Source organism: Chiloscyllium plagiosum, unplaced genomic scaffold, assembly GCF_037043375.1.
Source record: "Chiloscyllium plagiosum isolate Xiang-an unplaced genomic scaffold, Cpla_swu_hap1 HiC_scaffold_37, whole genome shotgun sequence".
Lineage (NCBI taxonomy): Eukaryota > Metazoa > Chordata > Chondrichthyes > Orectolobiformes > Hemiscylliidae > Chiloscyllium > Chiloscyllium plagiosum.
Window position 1 is genome coordinate 4,047,061 of NW_028270175.1, and position 14,953 is coordinate 4,062,013.

General features: G+C 39.2%; 1 protein-coding gene across 8 annotated transcripts in view; it reads right to left on the reverse strand.

Moving 5' to 3' along the window:
• The window catches only part of mib2 (MIB E3 ubiquitin protein ligase 2), a 213,711-nt gene that overhangs the window by 46,523 nt on the left and 152,235 nt on the right, over nucleotides 1–14,953 (reverse strand). For all 8 annotated transcript variants that reach the window (XM_087980239.1, XM_043676268.2, XM_043676266.2 and 5 more), the window contains 4 exons: nucleotides 11,976–12,118; nucleotides 8,261–8,368; nucleotides 2,348–2,452; nucleotides 1,462–1,627 (listed from right to left, as the gene is read on the reverse strand). In XM_087980239.1, coding sequence (XP_087836365.1) covers nucleotides 1,462–1,627; nucleotides 2,348–2,452; nucleotides 8,261–8,368; nucleotides 11,976–12,118 — 522 coding nt within the window. The remainder of the gene's footprint in view (nucleotides 1–1,461; nucleotides 1,628–2,347; nucleotides 2,453–8,260; nucleotides 8,369–11,975; nucleotides 12,119–14,953) is intronic.

A 14,953-nucleotide genomic window follows, 5' to 3' on the forward strand; every position in this document is an offset into this window, starting at 1 on the left:
CCCACAGAGTTCCCACCTGATTAGGTCCTGGGGATTTATCCACTTTTGTGTGTTTCAAAACATCCAGTACTTCCCCCCTCTGTAATATGGACAGTTTTCAAGATGTCACCATCTATTTCCCTGCATTCTATATCTTCCATGACCTTGCAAAATACTCATTTTGTATCTTCTCCATCTCCTGTGGCTCCACACAAAGGCCACCTTGCTGATCTTTGAGGGGCCCTATTTTCTCCCTAGTTACTCTTCTGTCCTTAATGTATTTGTAAAAAGCCATTTGGATTGTCCTTAGCCCTATTTACGAAAGTTATGTCCCTTTTTGCCCTCATTTTCCTCTTAAGTATACTCCTAAGGATTCACTTAATCTATCCTGCCGAAACCTGACATGTACTTCCTTCTTTTTCTTTACCAAACCCTCAATATCTTTAGTCATCCAGCATTCCCTACACCTACCAGCCTTTCCTTTCACCCTAACAGGAATATACGGACTCTGGATTCTCGTTATCTAATTTCTGAAGGCTTCCCATTTTCCAGCCACCCTTTTACCTGCGAACACCTGCCCCCAATCAGCTTTTGAAAGCTCTTTCCTAATACCGTCAAAATTAGCCGTTTGCCAATTTAGAACTTCAACCTTTAGATCTGGTCTAACCTTTTCCAACAATATTTTAAAACTAATAGAATTGTGGTGGCTGGCCCCCAAGGTGCTAATTGTAATTAAATAATGATAATGAATTAAGAAATGACAATACACTGAAATTGTGCGTTTCTAGCATCAGACTGAAGCCTAATTTTATCAAAGGTTTCTATGGGAGCCAAGGACAAAAAGGAATGCAAGGGTGGAAGTCCATCATTCCTGTTTTAATGGATGACACATTCTCTTACTGCACACGAGGAGGCTATTTGCCCCATCAAACGATCCAATCAGGCCTACTGCTGCATCCTATCTCTGTAATACTGTCAATTTATTTCTAAGTGCCTACTCAATTTGAAATATAAAAATAAACTGGAAAAGCTGGGACTCTTTTCACCAGAGCATAGGAGGTTGAGGGGTAAAATCATGAGAGACATAGATAAGATGAATGACAAGGGTCTTTCCCCCCCCCCCCCCCCACAGAGTGGGGGAGTTCAAAACTCGGGGGCATATTTTCAAGGTGAGAGGATAAAGTTTAAAAAGGACATGAGGGGCAACCTTTTTCTTTTATAGTGAATGTGGTTCGTGTATGTTACCCTTTACAAACAATGAAATTCATTTACGGAATTAGAGCTTTTTTTTTTAAAAGTGAAAATTAGAAGTGGTGTATGGTTCGCTGTATTTTCCAATTCTGTTTCATAAACCTAGCTTCACAGATTCACTATTATCTTAAAAGCTACATCACATATTTAATGATAATAATTATATTTGTTCATGAGGTACTAGCTAAAGCAATAACTCCAATCAAGAAACTACTGTTTTGAATCTCTTACTTGCTGAATCATTGGTGTTGTCTGTTGTCATGAGGTTGGCATCTACTTCTCCTGGTTGTGCTGCAGTTACACATGCGGGATTAAAGGTCCAGGTTTGACCCCCAACTCCCACGCGTAAATCTCCATCGCCATATACTTTTAATACCTTCCCAACCTGTCCCAATGCCTGCAGGGTATACAACAGAAATATTTAGTGTAAAGATTCCAGATTATAACACTGGTTTAAATTTAAATTGTTTTAAATTGAAGAAAGCAAGATAGCAACTTCTTATTCAGGAGTATCTGAAACTTTTCTTCAAAACTCAAATGATTGAAGTATTATTTAACCATATCTGGTCAAAGCTGAGTTGATTTATTCTACCAAAGCACTTGACTGGTGCTGCAATGGCCTGCATACTCATGGGGGATAAATAAGGAACAAAAATAGGCTTATAATATCACAACTTAGTCACCTCCGATAGTCAAACTGGGTGAGGACAGTACGGAGTTAAACCTGTAGCTCCATTCACAGTTTAATAGTTTTCTAAACACACTTTCTTGACCACCATGTGAAGACTGGGCATTTGCACTAAGAACTACAGAGTGCCAGATACTACAGAATCATACCTGCAAGGACTCAACATGGGGATGGGGAGGGGGAGGGGGAGAGGGTTGTGGCAGTGCCAGAGAGCCCTTCCGAATCAGCTGTTCAGAGTTATCCAGAAGTTGTACAAGAATTCCTGCACAGGCATCTGCACTCAGTCAAGTTGATAATGCTCTCATAATCAATGCAAAGTAGGTTACAGATCTAATAACAGATGATTCAGAAAGCACTAATCAAGGAATTTCCAACAGTCAGATCATATTTCCTGCCAAATATTTCACAAAGAAATTAAAAGGCACTTACTGGAGTCATGCTGTCTGTCCATTCTCCATGACCGGTCTGAAGTCTTTTTACAGTTTCTAAATCATCCATTACGCGAACAATATCACCGACTGTGAAAGTGTCAACCTTAGAATGAAATCAGAACTGAACTGAATTCTCAAGAATAAGCAGCATTTTATCTAGGGCTTCAATATGAATACACAGTGCAGATTCATATTTCTGAAGTTAAACAGATACAATAATCTCTAGTATAAAAACTGTATGCAACTTAACCTGGCACAGACCAACATCTTGTACATTGCTGATTTGGAACAAGTTGCTTTAGGAATATTTAATTCCAGTTTTACTTACTCCTGGTGATTGTTCAGGAGAACATATACCTCTTGTGTTTTGTTTGCATGGTTGACAATAATTAAGTCATGATAATGAATTAGAAAGTGACAGTACACTGAAGATATGCGTTTCATTAAACCCATGGGGAGCAAACTGCACCTAGTATGCCAAGACACACTTACAGCACAGAAACAGGTACTGGACACAACTAGTGCAGGTCAGTTTACCTGCTCCACACACACCTCCTCCCACCTTACTTGATCCCAGCTAATTAACATAGCCTATTCCTTGCTTCCTCATGTACTTGCCTAATTTTAACAACCTTTATTGCATCTATACTATTCAACTCAATCATTCCATATGATGGCAAGTTCCACATACTCAGCACTCTCTTGAATGAAGATGTTTCTTCAAAGGTTCCGCATCAGGTTTATAACTGACTATCTTGCATTAATAATCCCCCCCTTTGAACTTCCCAAAAATGAAACATCTTCTCAAACTCAATTCTATCTTCCACCAGCCAGTTTTGAAACAGTTTCTACCCTACTGTTGTTAGTATACTAAACTCCTCCTCCATTATCCTATCTACCTGTGACTTTTCTTTCAAGGAGCTATGAACCTACACTCCAAAGTCTCTTTGTTCAGCAACACTCCATAGGACCTTAGCGTAAAGTGGACAAGTCCTGCGAAAATTTGCTTTCCCAAAATGCAGAACCTCGCATTTATCTAAAATAAACTCCATCTGCCACTCCTCAGCCCACTGGCCCATCTGATCAAGATCCCATTGTAATCGGAGGTAACCTTCTTCACTCTCCACTACACCTCCAATTTTGGTGTCATCTGCAAAGTTACTAACTATACCTCCTTTGTTCACATCCAAATCATTTATATAAATGATGAAAAGTAGTGTACTCAGCACTGATCATTGTGGCACCCCACTGGTCACAAGCCTCCAATCTGAAAAACAATCCTCCACCACCACCCTCTGTCTTCTACCTTTGAGCCAGTTCTTAACCAAATGGCTAGTTCTCCCTGTATTCCAGGAGATCTAACCTTGCTAACCAGACTCCCCTGGGGAACCTTGTCGAATGCCTTACTGCAGTCCATGTAGATCACATCTACCATTCTACCTTCATCAATTCTCTTTGTTACTTCTTCAAAAAACTCAATCAAGTTCATAAGAAACGATTTCCCATGCACAAAGCCATTGTGACTATCCCTGATCAGTCCTTGCCTTCCCAAATATATGTATATCCTGCCCCTCAGTATTCCATCCAACAACTTGCCCACCACCGACGTCAGATTCACCAGTCTAGCTTGTCCTTACCACCCTTCTTAAACAGTGGCACCATGTTAGCCAACTTCCAGTCTTCCGGCACCTCACCTGTGACTATCGATGATACAAATATCTCAGCAAGAGGCCCAGCAATCATTTCCCTAGCTTCCCACAGAGTTCTAGGGTACAACTGATCAGGTCCTGGGATTTATTCACTTTTGTGTTTTAAGACATCCAGCACTTCCTCCTCTGTAATATGGACATTTTTCAAGATGTCACCATCTATTTCCCTACATTCTATATCTTCCATGTCCTTTCCCACATTAAACATTATTGCACAATACTGGTTTAGTATCTCCCCCATCTCCCGTGGCTCCACACAAAGGCCGCCATGCTGATCTTTAAGTGGCCCTATTCGCTCCAGAGTCATCCTTTTGTCCTTAATGATGTATTTGTAAAAACCAGATGCAGCAAACCAGAATATCCCCCCTCAACTACAAAGCCATTCTAAAAGTCTTCAAAGCACATGGAACAGAACCAACTGTCCAATTATGAATCTGTATTGTTTTACAAGTTTATTCCAAATAAGACAGATAAGATTATGACAAAGTGAACCTAACAGAAACTAATGATTGCAAGTCAATCTTGAGTCACCATATATCCCAAGTCATTTTATGTACCGGAAGTGCTGCAATAATGTTGAGCGGATTTTGTAACAAAAGTAAATGGCTTATTGCACTCATTGCTATTAACATGTAAATTTAGACAGCAACTTCACACATGGTCATCGCTAAATGAGAAAAAGAGAAAGTTGCTGTCCGAGATGCCCTCCTACAACAGTACCTCATCAAGAGATTCAGCAAGGAAATGCATGAAATGTCATGACATTACTGTATGATACACTTTAACCTCATGAGAAAAGGTTAATACTCATCTGTCCCAGTGTAAGTACACTTTAACAGCATAGAGAACATTTCTTCTTGTCATGCAACCGCTCTGTCTTTGAAAATTGACTCAAGTGTGGAGTCTTATTCCTTCAGATTTTAAAAAAATCCTTCAAGTTGAGGGTGCTGCACTTCTTTGATTGATAGGGAAGTTTTGTGAAAAAAAACCATAAAGTATTTTCAAACAAGCATGAAGCTGGTGTTATTTATATGCCACTGTAATCCTGTCCATCAATTCTAAACTGCTTTAGAAGAATCCAGGTCATATTGTTAAAACTGTTCATTAATAGCATTACAAAAACTAACGTCCCTGCAGCTAATCTTTGGGTTGAGCCACAGAAATTATATTTTGAATCACATTAAATATTCAAACATACAAAAACATTAATGTAACTTTGCATCAGCTACCCATACAATGTAGCCCAACTGGTTATTAAAAAATACCCAATTCCTTAGTCAAATTAATTTCCATTACCAGAAAATCACAACTGAGTCTTAAGTCATAATGTGAATTTCCAGAGGCTGAAGATTAAGTGAAGTTGAGAACACCATGACCTAGAAAGCAATACGGAAATTTGCTGCAATTCCTTGCAGCAATTTATCATTCCAGTGAGCCAGGTATGTCAAAATCCCCAGAGTTATGGAATAAAATTTAGCATAATGATTTGATTAGAAGCAATGGCATATAACTGGCACAGGAGCTGCTGTACCCTCATTGTCTGCCAAGAATGGATAAACAGGTTAGGTTTCAATAAGGGAATTGTTCATCTATTGTCCTACAAAAGAGAACTGTTTCAGTCATTAAATAAGTAATCACCAGTTTGAAGAGTCAAAAGTACACAGTACTGTTACAAGATAAGTGGCTCAATTCATTTTCATCTGACATGGCTTCGGGAGTAGGTAATTGCAATACATAAAAATGCTTATCAGTCTTTGCACACACTATCCAAACTAAGCAGAAATGAAGAACATTGCAAAGAATTATATAAAGAATAGTCCTTCACTTCAGTGACAGTTAAGAGTCCATTAGGAAAAGATGCTCTTCTGTTAAGTCTGATGTCAATTTTGAGGATAAAGAAATATCCACAAATCTATGGGCAATGGCTCTAAAACAGCTGAAGGTAATACAACAATACTAATTTTGAGAAACACTCCAATTACACCAGTACCAATCCTCTTTGATGCTTGACAGTTTATCATGTGCTTCAAAAGCTGTGGTATTTAGAAGATTATTTGTTTCAATTTTTGTTGACAGGCATTTATGAAGTACAAGCATTTGCCCATTCAAATCAGTTCCTATTGTAAATATTAATAATAGGCTAGTTTGTTAAATCTAACATCCTGAATGCAGCTTGAGCAAACTTTTAAACATTGTAATTACATTTAAAAATGTACCAAAATACTGATGTTGTAAGTCTTAAATCAGCTTTCACAATAATATTTGCCTATATTTTTGAGTAGCTTAAGTTCCCAGAGTTTCCTAGACAGTAAGTATAGCTTCAAATAACGTACATTGCTTATTATGTGCTAAATGCTAATTTCCTTGCGCTCTGGAACAATGACTGTATAACAATATAAAAGTAACAATCCCTTGTACACAGAGTTTCAGTGCAAGTTAGTAGACATCCAACCTAGGAAATAGTCTCAGACTTTTGAAAACGACTGCAAATCTTTCAGTTAAGCACACTAGGTAATTATTAATTAACATAAATGTTCTGTTTTTCTGTTTGACTAGTGACATACCAGTTCTCTGAATTCTGGCAACTCAGTTCCTAGTTTCATTGATGAATGAATTAATCTTTTATTACTTGTAAATCCTTCTTGCATTATTGTATTCTGGCGTATTAAACTCTGTATATTTGAAAGTATCCGAGTCATGCTCTAATCCCATGTCAAAAGATTTTCTTGTCTCAGGATGTTGAAGACATTTGATTTTCTATTCAGGATTGGTCTTTGGAGAAGAGATTTTTCAAAAAAGTTATTATTGAAATGATACTTTTTAATGAGACCAAAAGCAACTATTCATTTTTATTCCATGGACCCTGTGTTCTGATGCAAGAGATAAGTATTGCCATTAAAAATGACCACCATCACCTATTGCACATGTATTTGATTGCCACTCTCAACCAAGAATTCAGCCTCGCAGTTGCCCTAGAACAGATTTTAAAGGGAGTCTTGATTTACACTGTGATAAAAGAGAAACTTTGCTCAGCTGTACAAACGTCAAAGCAGAAGTACAACTGCAAGCCCCAACTATTAAATCCTTTAGCCCCAAATGTAGCTTGGATGTTGTGACTTTGCTGTGAACAATTTGAGCTAGTAATAGCATTGCAACTGGCTGTGAAAGAAGCAGATTAATAGCCACCGTTGCAGTGGGGAAGCTGCAACTAAGTGCACGTGAGTCTAGATCTCTACTAAAACTATCATCTTTTCATTGGCAGCTGCCTTAACAGAGCATGAATAGCATCTATATGTTGAAACACTGGTAAAGCACCTGTTCCACGAGCCTAGCAGGGAATTTTAGATCTGAAGCGGAACATGCTCCCATCAGTACAATCATGCCCAAGGAAGAACCTAACAACTAGTTCTGGCACATTAAGGAAAGTTACAATCAGTTAAAGACCTGAAAATAAATATAGACAAATTTAGTCCCTTTTGTTAATAAAATATTCCCAGTTGAGGTTTTTGTCCATCGATGCAGCCCCTTTATCAGTAGGATAGATGCATGCAGGGAATGCAAGCCAACAGCTGTCAATAGAAGTACTCAGTGAAAACAAATTGGTTTGACTTTGACATAAAGCAAACTTTTTCAGTTTCTGCTTTCTTGTTTATTGCTGATTAATAACTAACTGGGATACTGACTACAACACAAAAGTAAAATACTGACAATATTGGGAATCTGAAACAATAACAGAAAATTCCGCAGGTCATGCAGCTAGAAACAGAGTTAGCATTTCAGATTGATGACCTTTCATCAGCTCTGAAACAACAACTATTTCTCTATCCACAGATGCTGTCTAACATTTCTATCATTTTCTGTTCTTGTCTGGGACAATCGAAACCTATTTTCTGCTAATGCATACCATCGTTACCAACTGTCACCTTTCAGAGTGTTGTAAAACAGGTAATAGATAGGAATCGTATGCCAGGTCGGGTCTTTAAGACACTGACTGAATTATTGAGTTGTAGAGCTCACATCCAGTTAAGTCAAAACTCCTTTAATACGCTAATTACATACTGACTAATCAAAAAGGACTCATAAGAATTGCATCTGTTTAGCATAATGATTTTTAAATTGCTTTTTTGGGGGTTAAGTGTGACATGTTTCACTGGTGCAAAACATCTTCCAGATAAGAAAATAGGTTCTACTATTAGCTATACCTTGGTAAGAGCTCCAGAGTGGAAGGTCCATCGAATGTTATTGCTGTACTGAACTCTCACATCTCCTCGGTCAGTTATTCTGTGCACTGTACCAGTCCGCCCAATATACTATACAAAAGAAGGAGATGGGGATTATTTCATTCAGAACAGTGAGTGAGAACTCTGTCATTCTGCAATTCTGAAGAAAAATTGTCCAGTTCCCAATCCCTAGTACGGAACTAAAAGTTCTGCAAGCATTGAAAAAGTGACAAGTGTATCATTCAGTGCAGAGTATGTTTATAACAGGTTGAGACCACTATTATTATTACTACATTTAATTGTTACTTCAAGCCTTTGACCTGGAATCTGGGAAAGTTTGCATTTGGCAATTTTTTGATTGGCTTTAGGCTTTTCCTTTCGTTTCTTTTTCTGTAAATTTTCTCATAAATTAATGCTGAATTTTCTCAAATTCTGAAATGTCCAGTTGAACCTTTTAAATCACTGTACCTATTTTGAGATTCAGGCCAAGAATCAGACAACACCTTGGGCACAATTTTCTGCCACGAAGATTTAATCATATCCAGGCTCAAAGAAGAGCCCTGAGCCAATGGGGGATTAAAAGCAGCTGGGGAAACCTGGTCACCTTGAAGGGAGATAACCGTGTGGACCTGACAGAGGTGTATCACATGTAAATAAATTGGACATATAAATCAAAAATTACAAAAGGCAACTGAAGAAAAGTATTGACAAATATGTTCATTTATGCAGCCCCAAATATCCAAGGCATTTTGAAAGTACTCAGTCAGACAAAACAAAAATGGATATTGAGATAGGAGGAGATTGGAGATAGGGGGTCCCAAAAACTTTGGTTAAAAAAGTCAATATTAGGAGAGGTCTTAATAAGAAGAAATTGATGGAGAGGCACATGAGTTTTGAGAACACATTTCACAGTGTAGGAGAACTGCATTGTTATAGGCGTGATGTTAATGATGGAGAGGATTGTTGGGGAAGGTGGAAATGCAGCAAAGTCCAGCAGTAGATAAATGAAAAGTTAAAGGGTGTAGGAGGGGTTGTACAGTTAGAGAAGGATACATAGGGAGGGTAAGCCCTAAGAGACTAACATTCAGAACACTTGATTTCCACATCTCACCACAAAACAGATTCCCAGCAATATAGAGATTGGTGAGGAAGACCTGGTACTCTTCAATCCTGACTCTAGACAATAAGACATCCCATATCTTCAAATCAAGATCAGACAAGGAAACCCGCTAATTACCACCTACTATCCCCACTGGATTCTTGAATCAGTGCTGAATATTGTTTGGAGACTGCACTGAGGGTAGCAAGAGCAGAGAATACACTCACCGATGAACTTCAACACCCACAAGCAACACCACTGACAGAACATAGCACATTACAGCCCCTTTGGCCCTTGATGTTGCGCCGACCTGTGAAACCAATCTGAAGGGACCATCCAACCTAAACACTGGCTGAGCCCTCCGTGAAACAGCATCTCAAATGAAATTTGCAGCAGGGGAATACAGAACCAATGAGGGAATAACCTACTTTAAACTTCTCCTCACTACTAGATTTGGGTGCAATCATTCCTCATGCATATGACATTTTATCTCCCCACTGAAGACCCATTCCTCCATGGTGCATTTTACTATCATGCTGAAAAGCCCTGATTAAGAATTAATTAGCAGTTCTTAAACTGGCATCCAAGTGGTTTGAGCCATCAGCAGCCATTCCGCTAAAATCTGCGACTCATAGATATTCTTCATTGAGTGGCTTGCATCCTACATCCTAGGAGCTTTTCCTCTACCTACAAGGCACAGGTCAGGAGACTGATGAAACACTGTCTTAGACATACGCAGTTGTAACACCACATAATAATCTCAATACCACCCAGGGAAAAACAGTATGCTTAAACAGTATTACTTCTACTATCTTGCACATTCATTCCCTCTACTACTGACATATTGTGGTTGTAGGGAGTTCTATGTACAGAATACACTGTAGCAACTTGGTAAGGTTTTTCGGCTGCATGCCCCAAATCTGCATCCTCCATTAGGTAACTTTTTCTTTTATTCATTCTCAGAATGAGCATGTCGCTGGCTCGGCCAGCATTTATTGCCCATCCCTAATTGCTCAGAGGGCAGTAAAGATTCAATAACATTGCTGTGTCTGGATTCACATGTAAACCAGACAAGGTAAGGATGGCAATTTCCTTTCCTAAAAGGAATTAGTGAAGTATAAGGATTTTTCTGACAATTGACAGTGGATTCATGGTCATCATTAGATTCTTAATTTCAGATTTCAATGAATTCAAATTTCACTATCTGCCATGGCAGTATTTAAACGTGGGTGCCAGAACATTATCTGGATTAACAGAGACATATGCACCAAGCAACCCCACTGCCCTGTGGCCAACCACTTCAACTCCCCCTCACATTCCCCCAAGGACACACAAGCCCTGGGCCTCCTTCACCACCAAATCCTAGCTAACCAACAGCTGGAGTTAGAACACTTCATCTTCCACCTCGGGATCCTCCAACCACACAGCATCAATGTCAATTTCACCTGTTTCCTCATCTCCTCTCCCCTCCCCTCACCTTATTCCAGATCCAACTCTCCTGAACCATCTTCCTTCCCACCTACCCGCTTCACCCTCTGCTCTGACCTATCACCATCATATCCCCCACCCGAAATACCTATTGCCTTCTAAGCTGCCTTCTCCCCCCAGCCTGACCCCACTCCCATTTATCTCTCAGCCCCCTTGGGCGCCCCCCTCCCCCCACATTCCTGATGAAAGGCTTATGCCCGAAACATCGACCCTCCCACTGCTCGGATGCTGCCTGACCTGCTGTGCTTTTCCAGCACCACACTTTTTGACTCATGTCCAGCATCTCCTCACTTTCTCGCTGGATTAACAGACCCACAAATAATACCACTAGGTCATTGCCTCCCTCTGAAGGCAAATCAAGGGCAATAGATGCTTATCAGGGCCTTCTCAAGTAATACACAATGGTAATGTGAAGGTATTTCGCTGTTCCTTCATTGAAAGGGAGGAACACTCCTGAAACTACTAAAAATAAATGTGGGAGTGCCTGCATCATTCAAACTGCACTGGGTTAAGATGGCATCTCATCACCACCTTCTGAAGGGAAACTAATAATGCCAGCTTTGCCAATGAAACCCATCCCAGAGAACGAAAAAAGATCAAAAATTAATTTGTAATAAAGCAAACACAAAATTTCCAAGCCTTACCAGTAATGTCTATATCCTAAGAATGAATTCAAATGAGGGGATTATATTCATTTGCAACATAGTGAAAGTAAAATATTAAACAATGTTGACAGAGATGGTGAGGTATAAACTCCAGTATGAACAGGAGTTTTTAAAAAAATGTTTGCAATCTTGAAAGTCAGGATAGAATGTACAGTGCTTTAAGTTATGGAAGATCAGAAGCAGGTGATCACGTTAAAAAGAATAAATGGAAAAGGAATGAGAAAAGGACAAGCAAAGTTGAAATGTTTATTTGAATTTATAATTAAAATGGTGTTTAGGACGTAAACATTGTGTCTCATCGTTACTATTACAGGAATAAAGCAATTCTTGAAAACGTTACACCTGTATTTATAGAATGGATATTAACAGTGTATTTTAGCACTGACAGGTTGCTAGTCCTGCAAAAATGGAACATTTCTAAGATGCTGACAGCATTGAGAGCTACCTCAGCCATTTTTGGATTCCATCCTCCATGTCCTTCCTGCATCTGACGGAGAATATCTACATCAAGGAGGCATTTCACCTTGTCATTGTGCTGGAATGAATGTCCATCAGCACTTTCCTGCCTAGGGAGTTCAACATGCTCACCTGAAAGAACAGTAATCACAATAAGAAAAGCTCATGAATATTTTGGGAAATGTGGCCACATGTTGAAATTACCATAAGGCATAATCTTACAAGTGCTGTGTTAAATCTCAACAACACAATTATTTCTAACAATCTGAAAGCTGATCAAAAATTGAAAGATGTCTGAAAGAGCCTGACATTTTTCTACAGATACATTTTACAGCTACTCGCTCACTCATTTCCAAGGTCTAAAGCAAAACTGAGCTCAACTGTCACCAAAGAGAACTTTCTAAACGGTGAGAAAATTCGTAAAGCCAAAGTACAAAGGGATCTGGGAGTGCTAGTTGAGGATTCTCTAAAGGTAAACATGCATGTTAAGTCCGTGATTAAGAAGGCAAATGCAATGTTGTCATTTATCTCAAGAGGGTTGGAATATAAAAGCACCGTTGTGCTACTGAGACTTTCTAAAGCTCTGGATAGGCCCCATTTGGAGTACTGTGTCCAGTTTTGGTCCCCACACCTCAGGAAGGACATATTGGCACTGGAGCGTGTCCAGGGGAGATTCACACGGATGATCCCTGGAATGGTAGATCTAACATATGAGGAACAGGTGAGGATCCTTGGATTGTATTCATTGGAGTTTAGAAGATTAAGGGGAGATCTAATAGAAACTTACAAGATAATACATGGCTTGGAAAGGGTGGACGCTAGGAAATTGTTTCCGTTAGGCGAGGAGACTAGGACCCGTGGACACAGCCTTAGAATTAGAGGGGGTAAATTCAGAACAGAAATGCGGAGACATTTCTTCAGCCAGAGAGTGGTGGGCCTATGGAATTCATTGCCACAGAGCGCAGTGAAGGCCGGGACGCTAAATGTCTTCAAGGCAGAGATTGATAAATTCTTGATGTCATAAGGAATTAAGGGCTACGGGGAGAATGCGGGTAAGTGGAGTTGAAATGCCCATCAGCCATAATTGAATGGCGGAGTGGACTCGATGGGCCAAATGGCCTTACTTCCATCCCTATGTCTTATGGTTAAGCAGAACTCAAATTAAAATAAAGTGATCCAAACGAGTCACTAATGCATACAAAAAGGAAACACTGCAGATGTTAGAGGTACTCAACAGGTCTGGCAGAACAACAATGGTGAAAGGTCACAAGTGTGAAATGTTAACTGCCTCCCTCTCCACAGATGTTGCCAGACCTGCTCAGTATTTGCAGCATTTTCTGTTTTTATTATGCTATCACCAAATAGGCTCACAGCAAATTACAGACAGAAGTAAGAATATTGCAAAGAATGTCCAGAAATTGATCTTCAAAAAAAAATTTAAAAATTTTGCAGCAGCTTTCAGATTAAGAACATTCTAAAGTGCTTCTCAAGAAATTAATTACTTCGCAAAAAGACTGAACACCAAGTAAAAGTCAGCCAGTTAATACACAATGTGATCCCCAAAACAGCAATGAAGACAAATAACTAGATAACTAATATGTTGCTGTTGATGTCAGGATAAATGCTGTCCATAATGCCAATGAGGTCTACACTGTTTCCTCACACAGTGCTATTGGATTTAGGAGATGTATCCAAGAGAATGAGGAGACTTGGTCTAGCTCCCTTCAACCCTGTCCCAACCTCTGGATACGAGGCTTGAACCAACAATTTTTTAACTCAGAGCTAACAGTGCAATCACTGAGTCAAAGCTAAAAATCAGAAACAGTATGGGCTGAAAGGAAAAACTAATGAAGGTATTACTTTGAGTATTATTATGCAAGAAATTGGTAAAAAGATCATTTAAATCTCCCAGTCTAATGTTACTATGACCACTATCAATGTAAATCTTCCAGAATTTTTTTTTTGAAATGCTGTGGGCCCAGAAAGTTTGACAGGGTACACTGAAATTTGTCCCAGTATTCAACTAGTCAAAGTAGGTTAATCTGTATACAAGCAAAATTAAAAGCTGCAAATGTATCCTTTGTAAAAACAGAACAAAAATTGAATTGGAAGACAATGTTCCAAGCTGTTTAAAATTACTTTCCCATCACTAGCTGATCGAACACACACACTTACAGTATGTTGGGTTTTTTTTGCATGTTGTGTATGTGGAACATATTTTAACAATATTCAGAAATTAAAGCCGCCTTGGTTTTCACTTGAAAGAAACTTTTAACACGTGGCAAAAAAAACCTGAATATTTTAGCTGCAATTTTGGTTTCAGCAGGATAGCCAAGTTCTATGATCATTGTTGATGAAATGCCAGTAATGAGAGAAGCCAGCTTTCAAAAACAAATTCTCAAACAATCTTAGAGCTCCAAATCATTGACAGAATCTGGCAGATGAGAACTTTGGACTAAATTTTTTTCAATCCTAAAGGTGCCAACTGTTAACTCAAAAATGGTGATGTTATTTCTCACTTATTGATAAACTGAAATTGCAACTGTATATTTTAAATAGACCAAATAATTAATTGCAAAGGAATTTTAGACGTTTAATCCTCATAACCTACAGCAAACCGTGCACTATGTTTTAAACTAGAGCTAGGGTGGGAGCATCAGTTGTGTTCTAGCAACATACAGCCACCTCCAGTAGTCAAAGTCCAAAAACAGGGTTAAAAGTCTTGGAATTCAAACCGACAGCTCCCCCATTAATTGCTTCAGATAAACTGACATTTGTAAAACTGCTGGGCCTCACCTCCCCACCATTTAAATCTGGCATGGACTGCACAGCAGTTTGTCACATAGATCTGATGTGGAGCTGCAAGATTTGAGGACAGCTGATCTAACCCCACAATGCCACTTCTTGCAGTAACATCAGCACAGAAAGGGGAGGGGCAAGACTAACAAAAGACTCATCCACTGAGGG